At 32.4% G+C, this 23,356-nt stretch overlaps 1 protein-coding gene across 3 annotated transcripts; it reads right to left on the bottom strand.

The window, feature by feature from the left end:
* Nucleotides 1–576: 576 nt before the first annotated feature.
* Nucleotides 577–23,143, bottom strand: LOC115889349 (CLIP domain-containing serine protease 2-like). 3 transcript variants are annotated; one of them, XM_030909327.1, is made up of 8 exons: nucleotides 22,813–23,143; nucleotides 19,652–19,832; nucleotides 14,280–14,524; nucleotides 7,790–7,877; nucleotides 7,025–7,212; nucleotides 5,893–5,988; nucleotides 2,471–2,677; nucleotides 577–1,096 (listed from the first exon to the last, which is right to left on the bottom strand). In XM_030909327.1, the coding sequence occupies exons 1-8, from the start codon at nucleotides 22,919–22,921 to the stop codon at nucleotides 1,083–1,085; spliced, it is 1,128 nt and encodes a 375-aa protein (XP_030765187.1). In that variant the 5' UTR covers nucleotides 22,922–23,143; the 3' UTR covers nucleotides 577–1,082. The 3 variants fall into 3 exon arrangements, with proteins under 3 accessions (XP_030765187.1, XP_030765186.1, XP_030765185.1); XM_030909326.1 differs by lacking the exon at nucleotides 577–1,096 and having other exon boundaries at nucleotides 2,218–2,677; nucleotides 14,280–14,518; XM_030909325.1 differs by lacking the exon at nucleotides 577–1,096 and having other exon boundaries at nucleotides 2,218–2,677.
* Nucleotides 23,144–23,356: the final 213 nt, after the last annotated feature.

A 23,356-nucleotide genomic window follows, 5' to 3' on the forward strand; every position in this document is an offset into this window, starting at 1 on the left:
TTACCAAAAAGACAATTGGAAAAAAGTAAATCGGTAATTTTCAATTACTTACACGTGCTTTGATTAAGGCTTGACTAAGGGTTGCAGAGCTTTAGTATTTGCCATAAAATATCGAGCAATTTGTTACAAAATCATATAAATTAAAGTAATCACAAAACTTCAATCTATTTCCTTATTGTGACGGAATTTTAAATTATGTCTTTATTTTCGAGAAAATTTAGTCCAAACATAAGGAATATTTTGTTGATGTTTGACCTTCAAAATCTTAAAAATAAATAAGTTGTCTAAAAATGTGCTACAATATATAAATAGTATAATCCTTTATCTTTAATTTTCTTCTTCATTTGTGTAAAAACACCTATCCAGTTTTACATAAAGCAATTAAATGCCGAACGCTTATTTTCCTACTTTTTCGGGCTAGTGAAATGGACTCTCAAGAGAGACAAGTATTAATAACGGTAGGGAAAAAACAATATAACAATTCTTGTCAATATTTTATTATAAAATATTTACCTAAAAATATTTTTTTACATAAATCTTAAAACTTTATATTATCTAAAATTAAGGAATGTATTTAAGAAATATTGTGAATATTAAATAACACATTTAACCATAACAGTACTTAAGTACACCGTAATATTTTTAAAGAAAAATTAAAAAATTAACGTAAAAAGGTGGCACTTTTTAGTCATCACCATTCATAGACATTTACTATTATAATGATTGAATGTCTCATCAATTCAAAGTAGTTTTACATTTTGAATCTACGTCAAATACTGTATTTATTGGAATACTGTATGATCGAATAAGAAGATATCGTGGGCGTACAGCGAAAATCCACTAAGTCACATTTTTGGTTGAATTGGATTAAACACACCACTATGTCCAGTTTTTCACGGTCTTTAACATGAAAAACCCATTAAGTCCAATTTCGGCATCCTTATATTATATCACAGTAGTTGCAGAAATAATATTTTATTTTGAGTTATAATATACTCTGAGTGTATCTGTCACTGTGGTTATTGATAAGGACAGTGAATTATAAAAAATAAATACACTCAAATAACATAATATTTCTTTGCCTATGATGCAGATTCTATTTAATCATACATTATTAATAAGTTTATCTTATATAGTGGAAGTTTTAGTTATACAGGGTGGTCCGAATTGTATTCCGGAAACTTCGGCAGCATATTCTGCAGATAAAAATAAGTAAAAAAGTTCGTATAAATGTATGTCCCAAAATGCTTAGTTTCGGAGATACAGGGTGTAGAAGTTTCATTTTTATTTCGATTTTTTCCAAATAATCTCTAAAGAAACGTCAATATTTGGATGAAAATTGGTGGATGGGTGTTTTTTGACATGAGAAATTTGATTTTGATGTCAATATGACTCCCATTTGTTGGTGGTGCCACCTATATGTGTTTTAACTGTTTTGAAGAGTAATAACTTTTCGTCGGTACCTGTATAAAACTACTAAGTAAAAAAATATACATTTGCGACTTTTTTTACATAAAAAAGGTCTCTTGGTAAAAATCGCTACGAGTAATGGTTTTCGAGATATTTGGAATCGAAATTATCAATACTGTCATCATTGACTGAATACTGTCATTCATTGACATAAATTAAACATGTTAACTAATTAGTAATTAGTAATTAGACTGAAATCATAAATTTGAAATCTTTTTGTGTCAAAAGTTCAAAAGAAATTGTTTGATCATCATTTTTTCGCAGAAAAACTTATGATTAATTTAAAAAAATAAAAATTTATTATTTCAGTCAAATAACTATACTCAACGTGTGCTTATTTTTTGTCAATAATGACATGTATTGACTATTTCCATTCTAAATATCTTGAGAACGGTTGCTCGTACCGATTTTTACCAAGAGACATTTTTTACATAAAAAGTGATGAAAATGTATATTTTTTTAGTCAGTGGTTTTATACAGGTACGGTCGAAAAGTTATTACTCTTCAAAACAGTTTAAACACATGTAGGTGGCGCCCCCTACAAATAGGAGTAATTTTGACATCAAAATCAAATTTCTCGTGTCACAATACTCCCAGATACCAATTTTCATACAAATATTGACGTTACTTCAGAAATTATTTGGAAAAAATCGAAATAAAAATGAAACTTCTACACCCTGTATCTCCGAAACTAAGCATTTTAGGACATACATATATACGAACTTTTTTACTTATTTTTATCTGCAGAATATGCTGCCGAAGTTTCCGGAATACAATTCGGACCACCCTGTATAGTTAGAAGAATCTGATTTCATTGATACATAAAAATGTTTTTTGATGTTTTAGTATTGGCTCTTAATGATGGATGATTGTTCCAGAACAAAGTGATGAATCTAGGGTTTTATGTTATCTAAAATCCATGGTAAATAACTGGCAACTCTAGTGTAGATCCCCGGTTGTTCCTCGGTTCCACATTCGCTAGGCCCAAATGACACTATACCGTACTGTATGAATCTGGGGGTGCCCTGTATGAGTCCTGCGTACATCATGGGTCCCCCGCTGTCTCCCTTGCAGGAATCCCGACCCCTGTAACCTCCTGCGCATATTTGCTGTGACGTCAGAGTGGTAAAGCTCTTGTACAAGTTCTTGCAACTTTCTATAGGCAGGACTGGTATAGAGGCCTTGAGTAGAACCGAACTTTTGAGCCCTAGAAAAAAATCAGAACTTATTATTATCAAATTTGGGTTGTACAAAAACTAAAAGTTGTATTTTTCTTCTCTATTTTAAACGGATCGCCTTGTATTTTGTTTTTGTATCATATTGAAACGAAATTTTGTTTAATCTTTTAAATTTTAATTTTAATAAGCACTTTCTATACCTATAGCCGATATTTAATGAGAAAATTTCGTTTTTTAGAAATTATAAGACAAAATTTGTCTTTCGTTTGTTGATAATATGGCAACATAGGTAGTAGATTAAATTTACGAGATAGAAAATCCAGAAAAAATCAGAAGGTTTTAGCAAAAAATATATTTTTTTAAATTTCAAAGTAAAATAACTGGGTTATTTTGGATTTATTTGAAAAACGGTAAAGAGAAAATGTTTCTTTTATCGAAATCCACCAGCCCTGAAAATATTTGCACTTATTTAAGACTCACCCTGTATAATTACTGTTAATGTTTAAATGTACCTAAGTTATGAGATGTCGGGTATTGCTTGTCAAAATTTTGCCGATATTTTTGAAATTCATGACTGATGTGCGTGTTAATGTTTCAAAGTTCCTAAGTAACTAAATAATTTTTTTTTTGGACATATTGTATACATCAAAAACTGGGATCAACATTAGAAATATAAAACATTCAAGAAGTATACTAGGAATTTTACATAGTAATTAAAAATGCAATAATATATAGGGTGTTCTTTTTAAAATAGTCAAGTTAATATTTAGTTTCGGTACAAAACTGCAATTTTGAATATATTTTAGCAGTATTATTGTCCCTAGTGATGGTTAGTGGTCTGTGTGTGTTAAATTTTCAAACTCCACTAAATGCACGTTTTGAAATATAAATCGAAATATTTAGTTTTTTCCCAAGATACATCCTGAATACTAAAGAAATTGGAATTTGTATCTTTTTAATTTTTATCTGTAACTAATAAATTATGATTCTTTTGAAATTATTTTATCATTAAAGGATATTTATTAGATGTTACCATTGAATGATATAATGTGTCTATGAAAAACAAGCCTGCTGTGTTCCATGTCTCAGCGTAAAATACGTTCTGATAATATTATTGCAGTAATTTATTTTGCCACATAAATAGTTTACATTTTTTTATATGTTGCGTCTTTATCATAAGTATTTATTATAGCATTTAAAAGCGCTAATTTAAATTACTCATTTCATTTGAATTTTACATTTCATAATACCGGGTGTTTTTTAAACTGCCTCACCCAACTCTTTTATTTTTCCAAGTAAAACTATAATATTTCGTATGATGGCAAAAATCTGGATTGATTGACTATTTAATTAATTTCGGTTACTACCCCTTTCACCAGAAATTATTACAATCTTTGATTTTCAAATGGTCCCCTGGATATTTTTTACTTTGACATATCATATGTCAACTTTTGACATTTTGAATTAAAATAAACTTTTATTTTAAATTTCAATGTAGTGTTGTGATTGTGTTAAAATCATTAATTTTTATCGATGAGTCTTGGAAAAATAAATTTGATCGTTAGTGATGTTTTTCGTGTTTTTCCTGGACGGTTAAAAAACACCCAAAAGTATTTTTAATCATAACTCATTTTTTTTCAAATGGAACGATAGTGACTCATTAGCATATTTGAAAAAAGATTTTTTTATGAATGAAAGTTGATTCTCACTTATCCCTTAACTTTTTCGAAGCCATCGGAAACAACGTTGTCATGTTCTTACATTTGTACCAGGTCTGTTAAAATTTTGCTGATATTTATTTATTCTTTCGCCTCTTAATTAAATCTATTACCTTTTTATATACAAATTTTTAAAATAAAATTTTCGTAATGATATAAGTCGTACAATAAAAAGTATGAAACTGATATGGAACAGAAGCTTACGCATAGCGCCAATACAATTAAAAAGACGGAACGGATATGGAATGGCTATGGAATGGAAATGGAAGGTATAGTGAAAATCAACCTTTAAATGTAATCATGGAAACGGTACGGAAACGGAACAGATAGTGTGAATTGTTCTATTCATTTATATGATATAATATTTTACGTAAATGGAAAGGAAACGGAAAGTAGCCGATACGGAAGGTATAGCGAGAAAATCAACCTTAATTTAGTATCACATACTTAGTATTTCGAGCCAAATTATTATTACGTTTATTGCCTTGGCACTCTAGATTGAAAGCTGAAATACTTATTTACAAGCGAAAATGTCAAAAATTGACATATTCGTACAGAATGCCATGTTCTATCAAATAAATATAGCAAATAAAAAATACCGAGAATACCATTTAAAAATCAAAAGTTGTAGTCATTTTTCTAAAAGAGGAAGTGACTGAAACTAACTGAATACGTTAGTCAATCTTAATTTATGTAAGTACACTAACATACCAAATCTCTTTTTAGTACCTATCTGAAAAAATAAAAAAGATATAGGAGTGAGCTACTTCTGAAAACACCCGATAGAGTTTAATTTTTTTTTAAATCCAATCAACAGTACAAATTATTTTCATTTAAAATATTTTTGACGCCTATTATGAGGCTTTTTTTTCACTCGATCACATTATTTTATATATTTATAATATTACCGTTGATTGTAAAAATAAGATGCGCAACCTTATGGGTGATTTTGTGGCACAAAACCTGTCCGAGATGTAGCTGGCGTTACCGTCAACCTGTCCGAGAATTCCGAGATTTAGTTTAGCTCTGTACCGCTGCGCGCTGATAGTCGTTTACAGAGCAGCAGATAAAGAATACTGTGCCGTAGTTCTGCTCTCAGTCGACAGAGTAAATAAGGTTTCCGGAGACAGTGTTGCCAGAACTACTGATTAATCCGTAGATGTACGGATTTTGGGTACAGTACGTTAATAATACTGATTTTCTATCATTAAAAAATTTAATTTAATATTATATGATTAAAAAAAGAACGGCGTTAGAGTTGGCTTGGAAATGAAGACGCTGTTATTACATATTTTAGATATTATTGTAAATCTCAATAATCAATAATCGTAATTTTCAAGCCAACTAAACGACTTTTTTCGATTATTTCCTCTAATTAGAGGAAATAAGTGTTTTTGCGTTGATTGCAGAACGATTAGTGTCTCCACCGACAGTACTTGAGACGTAAGGGGAAATCAAATCAGCCTTGTCACGAATTCGCCCATTAGGTTCCGTATCATCCCAATTCTCTCAGTCAACGATATTACCTTCTTCAGTCAGACCCCATCCGGAAACTATGGCAAATTTGCCTGTTAGATCATCATTCATTTCTTCAATAGGCAGACATATTGGTTGTACGTTTCCTGTAAAAGAAACAAAATACAAAATAGAGATATTTATTTAATCACTGAAATGTTTTAGGTATCTGAGTTTTTTAATCATTATTGTCAGAGGGTGTACAGGGTGTTCCATTTTTATGTATTTTATGGGGTTTCTCGTTTAGGAGTAGATGCAAAGATGCGGTTTTTACATCACGTGCTGCTTTTTTATGAAGGTAAAGATGCCACACGCAGATCTGTTCTAGCCCTCTTAGTTCCTGAAATACAGGGGGAATTTGAAATTGTTGACCTTATTCGTGGGAAATTCTATTTTTGAAAGTTGACAACACTGTATAGAGTATATATTATATTTTTATATAACTCATAAGAAGGCAAACAAGATACAAGTAGATAATATACATTAAAAAAACATATGTTGGAGTCATATTTCGAAAATGAAAGCTCACAGTGAAAAACTGCGGAACTCAGTCTTCGCCTATTCGATAAGTTATAAGATATCCCGACAGCGTTGCCAGAGACTTTTCCAAAATTGTACTATTCTGTGGTAAAAATGTACCAGATTTTGATCGATTTGATCGAAAATGTACCAGACAAATCGCGCATCAGTCAAAGTCGTCTCGGCACTGTCAGCCACAGATAGAAAAAGAATTCTTGGCAGGGTTGGCAGAGTATAGTTTGACTTATATTTGATAGAGGGCGATACCGGCGATGTAGAAAACGAAATTAGTGATGAGCGGTATTAGGAAAAATTATCGATTTTTTTGAACTTTCGATATTTGGAGTGTAATTTGCCGATTTTTATTCAGAAAATTATTGTTGTAATCAATGTTTACTGTTAAAAAATGTACCAGAAATGTAAAAAATGTACTTTGGTACAAACGGTTCCAAAATGTACCAGATCTGTACAAATGTACCAGCTCTGGCAACGCTGTATCCCGAACCGAGATACAAGGGGAGTCGAAAAATGCAACAATTTCGAATTCGTCCTGTGTTTCAAGAATTAAGATGGCTACACGAACTGTAACACACGAAAATGGAACACCTTGTACAATCTCCTTACCGTAACTGAAATCGGCCTCTGATGTCAAACGTAGCAAAGCTATGTCGTTGTCGAATGTTTTAGGGTTATATTTCTGATGTGGTATGACGTTTTCGACGTAAAAATCCTGAACAGGTGCTGTACAGTAGTTGCTGTCGCAGTCCTCTTCGGAGTTGCTTCTATCATATTCGCCCAGTCTAACTCCCGTTCTGAAAAAATACATTTTTGACTTGTAATTTTTTTACATACAGGACATTGTTAAATTTGCTGCAGTCGAAGTAAAATCATATACAAAAAAAAATTGTTAGATAAAAATATCTAAATATCAGGTAGGTACACATAATAAAGCTATACTAAGAATTATCTATAATTTTATAATAAAATCAGGAATGTGTTATATGATTGGCAGGATGTTTTGTCAACTACACTAAAATAAACTTTCGTTGTATAAATCGCCAAAAATTTCCCGAAAATATATTTTTCTTTCTGCTTTTCATCGATTTTATGATTATTTAACATCTATTTTTGATGTAATTTTATAAACTAATAAATGGAAAATGTTTATTTTTCGTATAAGCGCCAACATTTTTCATTTAATATTCTTAAATAACGTAATAAAATCGAGAAGGTTCTGAAAAACTTAGATTTATGTTGATGACATTTAAATTTTAATCGATGACATTTCCTATATAAATTTACATATAAAACGACAGCGATCTTTATTTCATAGCCATCGCTGACGCCGTTTTTATTCGATCATACGGTATATGAATTTAGTTTACTTACATGTTTGAATTATGAACGCAATGGGCTGCTGTGAGTACATATCTATTGTTGATGACAGTTCCTCCGCATCTAAATTCGACCTCTTCATCTAAAACAAAGCAATTTTGAATAAAACAAAAGCTCAATACTGAGGGGTGTCTCACTTGGGTAAAAACTGTATACAGGGTGTTACAAATTCGAGGTACGAGCATTAGTATCTCGGTAACCGTAATAGATACGAACATGGTTAAATTGGGGCAAAGTTGCACATTGGGATGTTCACCAAGTTGCCATCAAAAAGTTTTAATAATTTCAAGGATTGCTGAGTTTTTTGAAAAAAAAACGTATTTTTTTGAAAATGAATATTTTACTTTTTCCTGTCGTTACTTTTAAGATAATCAAAAAAACTAATTGCACATTCTCATAGCTACTTTATAAGGGCTATCTGATAGTATTTTTAGATTTTCAAATTAGCTGATAATTTGTGAGATACAGAGGACAACTTCATTTTTTTAAATACGGGCCTGCATTTTTTATTTCAGATTTTGAAAGAACTCGGTCTCCTGAGTACAATGATATGCCACACTTAATTTTTTTTTTGTTTCGGACATTTGAACACAATTTATTTAAACTAATTTCAAGTCCGGCTCTGTTTTTTTTAATATTTTATCTATTCATCGTTACAATATTGATAAGCTTTCGAACTTAACAATGACGTGGGGTAAAACATTGAATATGGAAAGTCAAATGCAATAAAATAATAAAAAATAATACACAAATTAATACATTACTTCACGTCATTTGTAAAAGTGAAATCAATACTTCTCAACATTTACGATAAAGAGTACAAAATGCATTCGGAAGTATAAGAAGAAAGTTCAAAGAGCTATAAATAAAATTGAACGAGAAATAAATTTGTGCAATAGGGAGGGTGCGGCAACCCTTTCGAACATGTAAAGCATTAGAAACTAGTTTGTAGAAGTTGATTTATTTATGATAATTACGATAAATATTACGCATCACAATAAAAAAAGTTAAAAATAATATCTTTAAATTGCCGATCTGGATATAATTTATTTGAATCTTCCAATTGGCTCGATTTTCCTTATTCAATGTTAATTAGCGATCAATATTTTGTTGCGATGAATATAACCAGATTAAATAATTTAAAAAACCACAGTCGGACTTGAAATTATTTTAAATAATAATTAAATAGTTTTGTTGTTGTTAAGGTACCTAAAACAAAAAAGTATAAAGTGTGGCATATCATTGTACTCAGGAGACCGAGTTCTTTCAAAACCGGAAATAAAAAATGTAGGTCTGTATTTAAAAAAATTAAGTTGACCCCTGTACCTCACAAATTATCAGCTAATTTGAAAATCTAAAAATACTCTCAGATAGCCCTAATCAGGGCCCTTATAAAGTGGCTATGAGAATGTGCCATTAGTTTTTTGATTTTCTTAAAAGTAACGACTATTAATTTTCAAAAAATCAGTTTTTTCCAAAAAACTCAGCAATCCTTGCAAATTTTAAAACTTTTTTAATGGCATCTTGGTGAACATCCCAAAGCGCAACTTTGCCCCAATTTAACCATGTTCGTATCTATTACGGTTACCGAGATACCAATGCTCGTACCTCGAATTTGTAGCACCATGTATATCGTCGGCTTTATGACGAAAAGGCGTATCTCGATTTTGGCTACTTTTCAGGAGAGCAATTTAAAGAGAATCACTTACATTAATTTGGCCAATAAATGTAAAGTCTTTAATTTTTTAATAGTGTTTTTGTATTAACACTTAAACGGAGACATTGAGGAAATATTCTGAAGATAAATTGAGCGTAACTTCTAATAAATAATTTATTTTTAGTTGTTTAATAGAGATAGGCCTTTTTGTTATAATAATAATAAATTTATTTCCGAACGAATAGTACACATACGCCCATGTAAAATAAATTTAAAAATGATGGTAAAGTGTTCTTAATAAGGAAAAAAAAATAATACAATATTCACATTATGGAATTACATACAAGAAAAAATCTGAAAATCACCAAAAATTCACCAGAAACAAATATTTTTAAATACTTTTATTCGCGTTGGATTAGATCAACTGAAATCAAAGACAATTTTCATTCCAGAAGCAAAGATAATAATCAATTAAAATATAATACTCTTATCTAGCTTATTTTAATAATATTGTTTTTTATACAAAAATACATATTTTAACTAATATATTTTTAGTAATTATTAGTTAATTGAGGGCATTAATACAGGGCATTTAAACTTACGGTCCATTTAATAAAAACCAAATTAAACAAAAACAAAACACATTTCTTCATTCGTGCCTTTATGATACAAATAACTGTGTAGTAAAGCTTGATTTTCATGCATCCGTTGTCCGACGATATGTTGATACGATATTAATTTTATTGGTTGTATTTAAAGGCTTCGATTGGTTAACCGTTTCTAACCAACCGAAGTCTTTAAATTCAACCAATAAAATTAATATCGTATCATCGTATCGTCGGACAACGGATGCATGAAAATCAAGCTTAACACATTCTGTTTTCCCTGTTCAATGATAACAAATTCGACTTCCATTCTACCTGTTTATGCTGGATGATGATAGGCACAATAAATAAAATTTTCCAAACATTGGCAGGGATGACAATGCCAATGACCTGACAATGATGAGATGAAAATTATTGTATTTTTCGGGCAAGTTTTTGGTTCGCTAAAATGTTCTTAGAGAAATTATGATTTCGGGAAATTTTCCATTAGGGCAATTTTCGTCTCGCTGTTTTGCTTTCGATCAATTTTCCTTCGGCCAAATATTCTCGGACAATCTCTTGCATACCCGATACAGCTATATGCAGAGTCATTCTAACAATGGTTTTTGGCAAAAAAACAGACTCAAAATCAATTAAAAAAAATTGCCGACCTGGATATAATTTATTTGAATCTTCCAATTGGCTCGATTTTCCTTATTCAATGTTAATTAGCGATCAATATTTTGTTGCGATGAATAAATATAACCAGATTAAATAATTTAAAAAACCACAGTCGGACTTGAAATTATTTTAAATAATAATTAAATAGTTTTGTTGTTGTTAAGGTACCTAAAACAAAAAAGTATAAAGTGTGGCATATCATTGTACTCAGGAGACCGAGTTCTTTCAAACCAGAAATAAAAATGTAGGTCTGTATTTAAAAAATTAAGTTGACCCTGTACCTCACAAATTATCAGCTAATTTGAAAATCTAAAAATACTCTCAGATAGCCCTAATCAGGGCCCTAATAAAGTGGCTATGAGAATGTGCCATTAGTTTTTTGATTTTCTTAAAAGTAACGACTATTAATTTTCAAAAAATCAGTTTTTTCCAAAAATCTCAGCAATCCTTGCAAATTTTAAAACTTTTTTAATGGCATCTTGGTAAACATCCCAAAGCGCAACTTTGCCCAAATTTAACCATGTTCGTATCTATTACGGTTACCGAGATACCAATGCTCGTACCTCGAATTTGTAGCACCCTGTATAGTATGTCCCCGGATTATCATTACAAAAGGAAACAATTTTTTATTATTTGTTATTATAAAAATGTTGTTTGTTTTTATTGACATTTTGACAAAAATGCATTATTCATAAACATTTTTGCTTGTTCTAAAATGGTTAATCCTTTTCATTTATATTTATATATATATGTTCCCGTCATCCTTTCGTGGGACATAGGGCTTCTAAGAGATGTTTCCATCTGATCCTATTCTGAGCTGTCTGTTTGATCTCTCCCCATGTTTTCCCGACCTCTTGGGCTTCAGAGATTACTGTTCTTCTCCAGGTATTCCTTGGTCTTCCCCTGGCATGTCTTCCCTGTGGATTCCATTCAAGTGCCTGTCTAGCGATATCTCTGTGGGGTCTGCGCAAAATGTGCCCAATCCAGCCCCACTTTCTTTTCTTAATTTCGATATCTATTCGATTTTGTGATGTTCTTCTCCACAGTTCTTCGTTGTTAATTTGATTGGGCCAGAAAATTCTCAATATTCTTCGAAGACACTTGAAGAGCTGGACTTTAGTTTTTTTGCTATATATAGAGGAGTTCCACACAGGTGTAAGCATGCCAAAAGCTCTTTGTGCCTTCAAAATCCTTTCCTCCATATCTTTCTCTGTGCCCCCATCGCTGTGAACCATACTTCCCAGGTACTGAAATTCATCAACTCTTTCGATGGCTCGGTTGGAGAGGTATAGATCTTGGTTGTTGGGAGTATTTAACCTCATTTCTTTTGTTTTCGCCACGTTGATTTGAAGACCGACATTATTAGCTTCCTCTTGGAGTCTAAGAAGTTTTTGAGACATATCCTAATGTGAATGGGAAAAGATGCATAGATCGTCTGCGTAATCCAGGTCTTCTAGCCTGCTTAAGAGTCCCCATTGTATCCCTAGTGGTTCTTTAAATGCTCTATTTAGTGCTACATCCAGAACGATGTTAAAGAGTAGCGGCGAAAGTATACAGCTCTGTTTTACACCTACTGCAATAGAAATTTTCTCCCCCACTTAACTTTTATGTAATACACAGCTTGTAGCATCATGATAAAGCATTTTAATCATGTGGATTATTTTTTCGGGTATTCCTTTTTCTCTCAAAGCTTTCCAGATGGCTATGTGTTTTATAGTATCGAATGCTCTTTGAAAATCCACGAACACCATGTATAATGGCGATCTGAACTCTTGAGATTGCTCTATTATTATTCTGAGAGTATTAATTTGGTCGATACATGATCTTTGAGATCTAAAGCCTACTTGTTCTTTTCTCAAAGTCGGTTCAAGGGCATCTGATATTCGTTTTTGGATGACTGTAGCAATTATCTTGTTAATAGTGTTAAGTAAGGTAACGCCTCGTCAGTTCTTACACTGGGATAAGTCGCCCTTCTTGGGTAGTTTTACAATAAGTCCTTCTTTCCACGTTGACGGGATATGTTCTGTTTCCCAACTGATTTTTATTATTGTCTCTAGTAGCTGTGCAATGTTTTCTGAGTGTATCTTAAATAGTTCAGCGGGTATATTATCAGGACCTGCCAGTTTTAAGCTGTGATAATGCTTGCTTAATTTCTTGAATCGATGGAGCACGTGTTGCGATTCTAGATTTGCAGTTCTTTGTTGAAGACGTTGGTACCTCATCAATATCAATATCAACATCATATATTTCCTTCTTTATCTTTCACTATGGGACATTCCCTATTAATGTTTTTATTGGCAAGCGTTTTAGTAGTGCGATAAAGTGTCCTGGAATCATTTATTTCAGCTGCCATTTGAGCTTTTTCTGCAAGTTCTTCTGTCCACAAGCGTTTATCTCTTCTTGTTGATCTCTTCACTTCCTTATTCTTTGTGCGATATTGCTCCTCTAGTGTTCTTGTTTGTGTGCTGTGGCCTGCTTGTAGTATTTTTTCTTTAATTTCTTTTCTTTCTTTAATCTTTTTCCATGTCGTATCTGAGATCCATGGCTTTTTAATATGTCTCTGATATCCGAGGTTTTCTTCGGCAATCTTTTGAAGGTTTTCTTTCACTTCTTCCCATTTCTCTTCTATATTTACAGTTGAATTATCGATGTTTATTTCTTCTATCTGCTGCTTTATTTGGTTTTGAATGTTAGGAGAAGCCAGTCGACGAAAATCGAATTTATGTCTTAGCGGTTGTGTTTTCCGAATCTTTGCAATTTTTAATTTTATTTGAGCAATCAATAGGTAATGATCACTGTTAATGTCTGCTCCTCTGTACGCTCTTACATCAAAAAGTGAGTTTCTCCACTTCCGGCTAATTAAAAAGTGATCAATTTGGTTTGTTGTGTGCTCATCTGGCGATTTCCATGTAGCTTTTATATATATTTTTTTAATACTTTTCCATATTTCCCCATACGGTTTTAGAGAAAATTATAAAAAAAAATCCTATATAAAAATTAGAAGGCGTTTCTATGGTAGGTACATAATATAATTTCGATTTCATTCTTTGGTAGAAGGTTGTTATTAATTTTGATTAACCTCATATTTTTTTGCTACAGTTAAAGTATCACACTTTTTGATAACTATTATCACACTTTCTGTAGCATTGAACTAAATAAATTTTTTGCTTCTTTAACATTTTAAAACAGCAAAAAAATATGACATTAATTAAAATTCTAACAATAACAAACTATCAAAGAATGAAAACGAAATTATTTTACCATAGAAACGAATTTTGATCTTTAGAGCTTAGAAGAAAATCAACTGTATTTTCATGTTCTTTTTTAATTTTCTCTAAAACGGTATGGAAATTTGAAAAAGTATAAACGGAATTACCCATTTTAGAATAAGCAAACATTTTTATGAAGAATGATTTTTTCTCAAAATATCATTAATAAAAAAGTTATTCGTCTTGTAAAGACAATCCCGGGACATACTGTAAATATTTTGTTAAGAAGCTGAACTTTATTACAGTTACATGTTATATGATCATCATAAAATATATTTGCTGTAATATATTACCTGGAGATCCATATGCCACTAGTACCATCCAAGGAAATTCTTCTATATTTGTCCCTTTTCCATTGGTTATTCTGGAGTTTGCTGAAATGGGTCCACAAGTGTCCTTGGGCAACAGGTGATAGTTTCTGTGTTTGGAGAGCTTATGTTTGAGACCTTTGAACATTTCTGGCAGCCTTTGTACTTTTTTTACTGACGTTGGCCTGGGCGTCGTACTTGTTGTAGTAGTACTGGTTGCCATGCTTGATCCATAATAACACAATTATGTTTCATATTATTAGAAGGAGAAATAATTAAGCATAGAAGCTGTTGAAAAAAAAAACAAGAGTTGCAGGGGCAGTGATTAGAATTAAACACGAGAAAATAGAGTAAAACTTAAATTTATTTTAAACTAGTGAAAAGATACAGTTCCTCTTATAAATGCTAGACAACAACTAACTATAGTCTTAAAATAGCCAGAGATGTCGTGTTTTTAGAAGACAAGCTCTCAGATGGCTCATCAAGGATCTCTACTGCACCCACTACACCAGAGGTTATTCCGCTGAAGTTATCAGAAGACAGTGACGATGAGGACCTTCAGCCGCTGCTGAGTTGTCATCACCGTCACTGTCTTCTGATAACTTCAGCGGAATAACCTCTGGTGTAATGGGTGCAGTAGAGATCCTTGATGAGCCATCTGAGAGCTTGTCTTCTAAAAACACGACATCTCTGGCTATTTTAAGACTATAGTTATTTGGGTCTAAAAGCCTGTATCCAACACTTGTCTCGGAGTACCCAACGAAAATATACTCTTTGCTCTTGTCGTCAAGCTTTTTTCGTTTAGCATTGGGTATATGAGCATAGGCACGGCATCCAAAAACTCTAAGGTGCTTTAAATCTACCTTTTTGCCTATCCATTTTTCTTCTGGTGTTGCACCACGTATTTTCTTTGCTGGTGAACGGTTCAGAAGATACACAGCTGTATTTGCAGCTTCTGCCCACATTTGTTTTTGGCTATTTGAATCATCCAGCATTGAACGTACTTTTTCAAGTATTGTTCGATTGTAGCGCTCTGCTACTCCATTCTGCTCTGGAGTGTAAGGTACTGTCAGCTCATGCTTAATGCCACGACTTTGAAGAAAATTTCTTAATCGTTCATTACAGTACTCTCCTCCATTGTCGGTTCTCAAACTTTGATTTTTCGATCTGTTTGATTTTCTACCATCAAGCAGAAGGTTTTGAAAATTTCTGGAACCTCACTTTTGTTCTCTAAGAAGTAACAAAAAAGAAGTAACTTTTCAACAAAGCCATGCTGTGATGATTAAGATGACTTAAGCGCCTGTGCCATAGCATCTGAGAATCTGAAGATTGCACCACATTTACGAACTCCTCCCGGACATCGAGTTTATACAGACCTCCAACATTCGCTGCGGTAGCAACAGCTTCTCCCTTAATGACGCAGTCATCACCATTAATTATTTTGCATCCTTCTAAGGCAAAATGTACACAGTGTCCTTTAGAAACCATTTCATTCACTGACAATAAATTTACTGCAAGGTTTGGAACATATTTTATTTTTTGATATGCTCTGCTCAGTGCCGTGCTGTTTCAGTTTTACTATACTGCTCCCAGTTCCACTGACAGTTAATTTTGAATTATTTGCCACAAACACATCCTGCCCCAAATCTTCATCTGTTAGGTTAAAGAGCAGTTTACTGTTTCCAGTCATGTGTGACGAGGCGCCACTATCAATGTACCAGGCTGTGTCATGTACACTATTAGCACTTAAAGCTGCCACAAACAAAGCTTTTCGCCCATTTTTACTAGTGTTCTCCACCTTTGATGAAGAAGAACTTTGCTCACTTCTAGGGCACTGATTTTTATAGTGACCTTTCTGCTTACAGTTCCAGCACCATGGAGGTTTTCTACTTTTCTTCATCGCAAGCGCACAATCACTAGCATGTTTGCCGTTCTGATATTTTTTGTCCTGCAGCAACTTGGTCTTTACAAAGTCAGATGTTATTTCGACACCTGAATTTTCTAGTGCCATAACCGTTGGCTCATAATCAGCTGTAAGTCCCTGCAACATGATGACGCCTAGAAACTCATCATCTATTGGTTTTCCCATAGAAATAAGTTGTTGGGACACAGCCATGACTTCATTAACATACTCTTCCATTGTACCAAAAATTTTCTAGTTTTATTGAGCACAAACTTTTAAGAGTGTTAATCGCCTGTGAAGCCCTTTATCTTCAAACGCTTTTTCGAGAGAGATTTCCACGCTTCACTTGCCGTTGTTGCCTGCATCACATGGGGATACGTCGACTTATCCAGAGAAAGAATTATTTTTGAGAGAGCTTTCTCCTCACGACGAGCTTTTGTAGAAGCATCTACTAAAGTGTCCCATTGTTGACTAATACAGCTCCAAAGTCCGTCTAATTTTAACAACGCACTTATTTGGAACTTCCAGTCACTGTAATTTTCACGACCTTTAAGTTTTTCGACACTAAAGCCAATGTTTGCATTTTCGTTACTCGCCATTTTTATTTTTATTACGACGTCGCAACACAAACCGAACAACCCGTGTACTACCGAACTTAAAACGCGTTTTCTAATCATACTTTACACACCCTGGGCCCATAACCTGTTGAAAAAAACAAGAGTTGCAGGGGCAGTGATTAGAATTAAACACGAGAAAATAGAGTAAAACTTAAATTTATTTTAAACTAGTGAAAAGATACAGTTCCTCTTATAAATGCTAGACAACAACTAACTACTTTCTAACACACGCATCTGGCGAAACCCTTAAAGCCATTGCCAAGAGGCCATAAAACTTTTTCCCAGAAGAAATTAAGATAAGGTCCGCCGACCTAGTGCAAAAGGATCATTTATTGGTTCCTTTTTAAAATGTGAAATATGCATCTTTAAATATTGAATTTCTAACAGAAGCAAGGATCTAACATACAGGGCAGAGCTGCAACAAGTCAGTTTCAAAAAGACTTAAATCTTAAGTCTTAAGTAATTTCTATAATCAAAATGATTTAAATCTTCATTAAAAAGTCTTTGCATTAAATCATTTTCTTTCAAGTCAAGTCATCTGCGTAAAGACTTAAATCAACATAATGTAATTTAAGTCGTTTTTATGACTAAAAATTATTGCATATATCGTTTAAAAATATACAGAATAGCTTTGATAATCTGTGATAAACATTTTTTTGTTAAAATGGATATGGTAAACAAAGTTTATCGTTCAGACCCAATATGATTACAAATTCTTGCACGTTTCGATTTGTGGTCTCTTGGGTTTGAAGAAATTTGACCATTGTTTTGGGCTTAAAATGCCTAGAAACATTATTTTACAGTTTAATAGAGTCAGAATAGTAACACTGTCTCAACAGGGTTACCGGCAAGTTGCAATAGCTTAAATTGTAGGAGTTAACCAAAGCGATGTTTCGCGAATATTAAAAAAATTCAGGGAGACAAACGAGGTTACAGACCGGCCTGGAAGAGGTAGAAAGAGAGTTACTACTGCTGTGCGAGACCATCAAATATCCCTAATTGCACTACGCAATCCCCTGCTTTCTAGTACTGCTATTAAAAATGAGTTAGCTCGCCTTGATGGAGTAAATGTTTCAAGAAAGACTATAGCAAGAAGACTCCATGACAGAGGATTACATTAAGGAGGCCTCTACGTGTTCCGAAGCTTAATTTACAGCACAAAATTACGCGACTACAATGGGCTGAAGAGATGAGAGCAAATGGACCTAATTGGAATTTCGTCATGTTTAGTGATGAAACAAGAATAGGCCTAGTGTCAGACTTGCGACGAACTTTGGTCTGAAGAGCATCTGGAAGACGAGCACGCTTGAATGCAGCTCAACCCCGTGTCCCGTTTCAAGGTGGAAGCATTATGGTATAGGCAGGTATAATGCACGGAGCTCGAACTCCTCTTATTTTATTGATGGTACAATTACAGGTCCCTCATATTTTAGAGACGTTTTAGAGCATATCGTGCGTCCATTTCTAGGGGCAGTGGGAGATGTATTTGTTTACATGGACGATAATGCTCCTCCCCATCGCACTTTAACGGTTCGCGAATTTTGTGAGGAAGAGGGTATAAGGAAACTGTGGTGGCCACCGATGTCTCCAGATATGAATGTGATCGAGCATGCTTGGGACATGTTTAAACGCCATATTGCCAAAAGGAATGATCTCCCCGTACCTTAAATGAATTGAAATTGCTGCGCGCGAAACATGGGAAGCCATTCCTCAACATCTTCTGGACAACTTAATTGAGAGCATGCCACGTCGCGTCGTCTCACAGCTTGCTTTGAGGCTCGAGGAGGCAATACAGACTATTAGTTTTGAGAAATAATTAAAATTGTTTTCAATATTTTCTGTTTAAAATGAAATTTGTTTTTGTTGATTTTCACTCATTATGAAATAAAATTATAATAACAGCCTAGTTGCACTTAGATTTTTAATTTTATATTAGTTAGTCGTTTAGTAAGCCAATATGTCCAAAAATATAAATACAATAAAAATACCGTTATATGCAATAATTTTGGCCATGTGTGTATTTTTTAATGTTAATATAAATTTCCTTGTATTAACGATTGGGCCCTTTCCTTATTACTTATACCGTATGAGAGAAAAATAACGGCGTCCAGTTGGCTGGGAAATGACGATCGATGACATTTCCCATATAAATTTACATGTAAAATGATAGCGATCTTCATTTCATAGCCATCACTGACGCTGTTTTTTTTTCGATCATATGGTAGGTAGTATTAATTTATTGCAGGTAGAAATGAGACTAAAACCGCGTAAAATAAAACGGTTAATTTTCAGAATAACTACAAACGCAAAAATATCTTTATTTTACAAAATTTAACCCATATTATAGTACTTATTATATCATATAATACATATACATATAATTTATATGTGTATTCATCACAGATTAGATGTCAGTGAATACATGTCCATTAAAAAGTGCTACTGATAAAAATTTCTCATAAAAATATATATAAAAATCTGACTTAAGTCTTTTAAAAAGTCTTAATATTTTTAGTGACTTAGGTAAGTTTTTCTAAAAAGATTTAAATCTTTTAAAATATTAAGCCTTTTTTAATGACTTAATTATTTTTCTATTTTGGAATAAAGATTTAAATCACAAATCATTTTGAGATTACTTAAATTTTTAAAGTCAGCTTTCGAAAAATGACTTGATATCAAATGACTTATGTAAGTCATTAAAATGATTTAAATCAAAAAAAGATAGAAAGAGATAGAGATTATAAGAAAAACTAAAAATAGAAAAACTACACCAGATGATGGAGATATATTATTTTATGTAATTTTAAATAATGGTGGGTGTTAGTAATGATACTTACGAGCAACAGACTTTGGGATTGTTGTTTTCAAAGCCACAATGGTGTTCTCTGATTATTTTAACGATACTTCTGGGTCTTGGAATGGGAGATCTATCAAGGAGTTCCGAAAAAAATGGGCATTTTCGAATTTCCACGCATGTGCCTCCCAACGGAGGTGAACATAGTTTAGTATCCTCATAGTCTAAAAAAATGATATGAAGCAAATAAAAAAATAAATATTTAAGTTTGTAGTAATTTTCAGAGATATCTTGTCCGATATCTGCAAGCCTATTGAAGGTAATAAAAATCATTAAAAAACATGTGTCAGGAGTTGTAAGGTTATACCTAAATAAACAAAAGACCACAATTATAGTATACAGTAAATTTTAAGTTTCTTGGCCGCTAGGTAGCGGTAGCGGTTCCATTGATTAAATCAAAATAATTGAAAAATGGTTCAGTCAATTATAGAGAAATCATATATACAGGGTCGTCTGAACTGTATTCCGGAAACTTCAGCAGCAAATTTTGCAGATAAAAATAAGTAAAAAAGTTCTCATAAATGTATGTCCTAAAATGCTTAGTTTCGGAAATACAGGGTGTAGAAGTTTCATTTTTATTTCGATTTTTTCCAATTAATTTATGAAGTAACGTCAATATTTGGATGAAAATTGGTGCCTGGGAGTTTTTTGATATGAGAAATTTGATTTTGATGTCAATATGACTCCTACTTATAGAGGGCGCTACCTACATATATTTTAACTGGTTTGAAGAGTAATAACTTTTCGTCCGTACCTGTATAAAACTACTGAGTAAAAAAATATACATTTACGAAGTTTTTTACGTAAAAAATGTCTCTTGGTAAACATCGCTACGAGTAATGGTTCTCGAGATATTTGAAATCGAACTGATCAATACCTATCATCATTGACATAAATTAACCATGTTGACTAAATAGTTATCAGACTAAAATCATACATTTGAATTGTTTTTGTGCCAAAAGTTCAACAGAAACTCTTTTATCATCATTTTTTCGCAAAAAGTTTATGATTAATTTAAAAAAATAAAAATTTTCTAAATTTATTATTTCAGTCAAGTAACTATATCTACTCAACGTGTTTATTTTTATGTCAATAATGACGTATTGACTATTCATTCTAAATATCTTGAGAACGGTTACTCGTAGCGATTTTTACCGAGAGACATTTTTTACGTAAAAAGTCATAGAAATGTATATTTTTTTCACTCCATAATTTTATACAGGTACGGACGAAAAGTTATTACACTTCAAAACAGTTAAAACACATGTAGATGGCGCCCTCTACAAGTAGGAGTCATATTGACATCAAAATCAAATTTATCATGTCAAAAAGACTGCCAGACACCAATTTTCATGAAAATATTGACGTTACTTCAGAAATTATTTGGAAAAAATCGAAATAAAAATGAAACTTCTACATCCTGTATCTCCGAAACTAAGCAATTTGGACATACATTTATACGAACTTTTTTACTTATTTTTATCTATAGAATATGCTGCCAAAGTTTCCGGAATACAGTTCGGACCACCCTGTATATATTTAAAATGGAGAAAACAAGAACTTTCAAAAAACTTGAAATACATACCGGGTGATCCTTTAAAAAAAGTGAACTTATAATTTTTCTGATCGTCTTTTGATTATTTTTATTTCATTCTGGCGGTTCAGATAAAATCTTACAACTCCTACATTTAAAGTTTTTACTACTTTTCTGTTTGCATGTATCACACTAAATATTTGAAAACCCTGTAGATACGTTTTTGTGTCATTAAGGATCCAGTAATTGATTATTTAAAATGACATCGATTTATTGTTAATTTTTGAAAAAAAAACTGGATTCTTCAAATAAATTTATTTTGTCTAAATAAGATTTGTATATTATTTTTTTCGATTATTCGGTATAATACGGTCAGGAACATGCAATGTAATTTATTTTGATGTATGTTTAAGCGTTGCTAGTCTAGTTTGGTCTAGTAATTTAGTCTTTTTTTAGTACATCTAAAATTCAAGTAAAGCATCTGACTCATGGATCACTCATGTATATTATATATTTTTTTATAACTCCAAGAATAGCAGCTTTCAATACTTTTTCCATTTTATATTAGTAAGGAGAATGTTGGACAAGAAATCAAGAATATGCCGAAAATGTGAACATAAACAATGAGAATCTTAAGTTAGATCAATAACATTTATAACGGTAACGGATATATTTACGATATACTCCGAGAAATCTAATTTATCTCTCTCAAAATACTGTAATAACTACGTTACCGTATTTACTTAACGTTACAAGCACGAGAACTTTCTAATTACATTTTTTAATACCGTATCATGAGGTAAATGCTCACTGGCACAACAACTAAAACTGTTATTTCGGTCTTTCCGATATTCCGATTCATCCGGTCCAACCGGTCCAACCCGTCCATCCGGTCCAGCCGGTATACCAGTTCAGTATTGGTCCCACCGATCTAATTGTAGAAACCGGAATACTGGTTATAGGACCGGTATTTCGTGATACCGGATACCGATACTGAAATCTTAGGACCGAACATCCTTAGTATTGACTATAGATAATATACTTATTTTATATTTACTTCTATGGTACTGATTGTCGCCCTTTTTTGTTAGCATATAAGATTATTATTAACTAGGAAATTTAAATAAATAATTCATTTTATAATAATACAATATGCATAAAACTGTGTCAGTAAGAATTTATACATATTAAAATAATTTTTCGAGAAAAATCAACAAGAGATTATGTGATTTGAAATACAGTAGAACCTAAGAGTAGAACGTTCATCAGACCAGTTATAGGGGTGAGCCACTTTTTGAGACGCACCCGGTATGTAGGTAGTACATGTAGGTACAATAATCACAATAAAGTTTTAATGTGTTTTTAAAGTGTTTGGTGTTTTGGTTTAAATAAAAATAGGTTTAAATTTTAAGCTTGGGTTGGCAAAATAAAAGTATGAAACAATAACATAAAATATTCCTCTGCAGTTATCTGGATACTTCATTAATTCTGCGGAAGCTGTCCCGATATGTGTCCGAATTATCGATGTACTGTACTATTTTTAAAATTTCTAATAATGATTATATTTAAGAGGTTAAATATACGTATTATTATTATGTATATCTACTTACTGATTGAATATCTTGAAAGTAGTCCAGCTTGTATTTCAACAGGTGCAATCACAAAACACAAACAATACAAACTAAGGTAAAAAACACTATTTTTTGCACCACCGTTCATGTTGCTGTGGCATGGAAGCAATAGAAAAATGTAAAGCCTTCTGTGACAAACATTATACGATGTCAAAATTATGCCGATTTCAGATATCAGGGGCTTCCTCTTGGGGAATTCCTACATCCCTTACAATTAAGACCTGTTTATGGTGTTATTGTGATATTTTCAATACTAATAGCTACCTAAATAAACCCGACTATCTCTGAACAGTAGGTAGTACCACCGTCATAAAACTGGTACAAACAGTTTAGAGTCTAATTGAAGTCATTATAATAATTTTTGCATAGCTTGAATACGATTATAAAGTTCACAAAAAAGTCTATTTATATATTTTCCTCATTATATGAAATATATAATTAGAATTCAAGGAGAGTCTGTATTGGTATGATATAAAAAAAATTTGGTTGTTTTTGGGTAGATTTATGAGTAATGATAACAATA

Source organism: Sitophilus oryzae, unplaced genomic scaffold, assembly GCF_002938485.1.
Source record: "Sitophilus oryzae breed Bouriz unplaced genomic scaffold, Soryzae_2.0 scaffold_813_pilon_pilon, whole genome shotgun sequence".
Lineage (NCBI taxonomy): Eukaryota > Metazoa > Arthropoda > Insecta > Coleoptera > Curculionidae > Sitophilus > Sitophilus oryzae.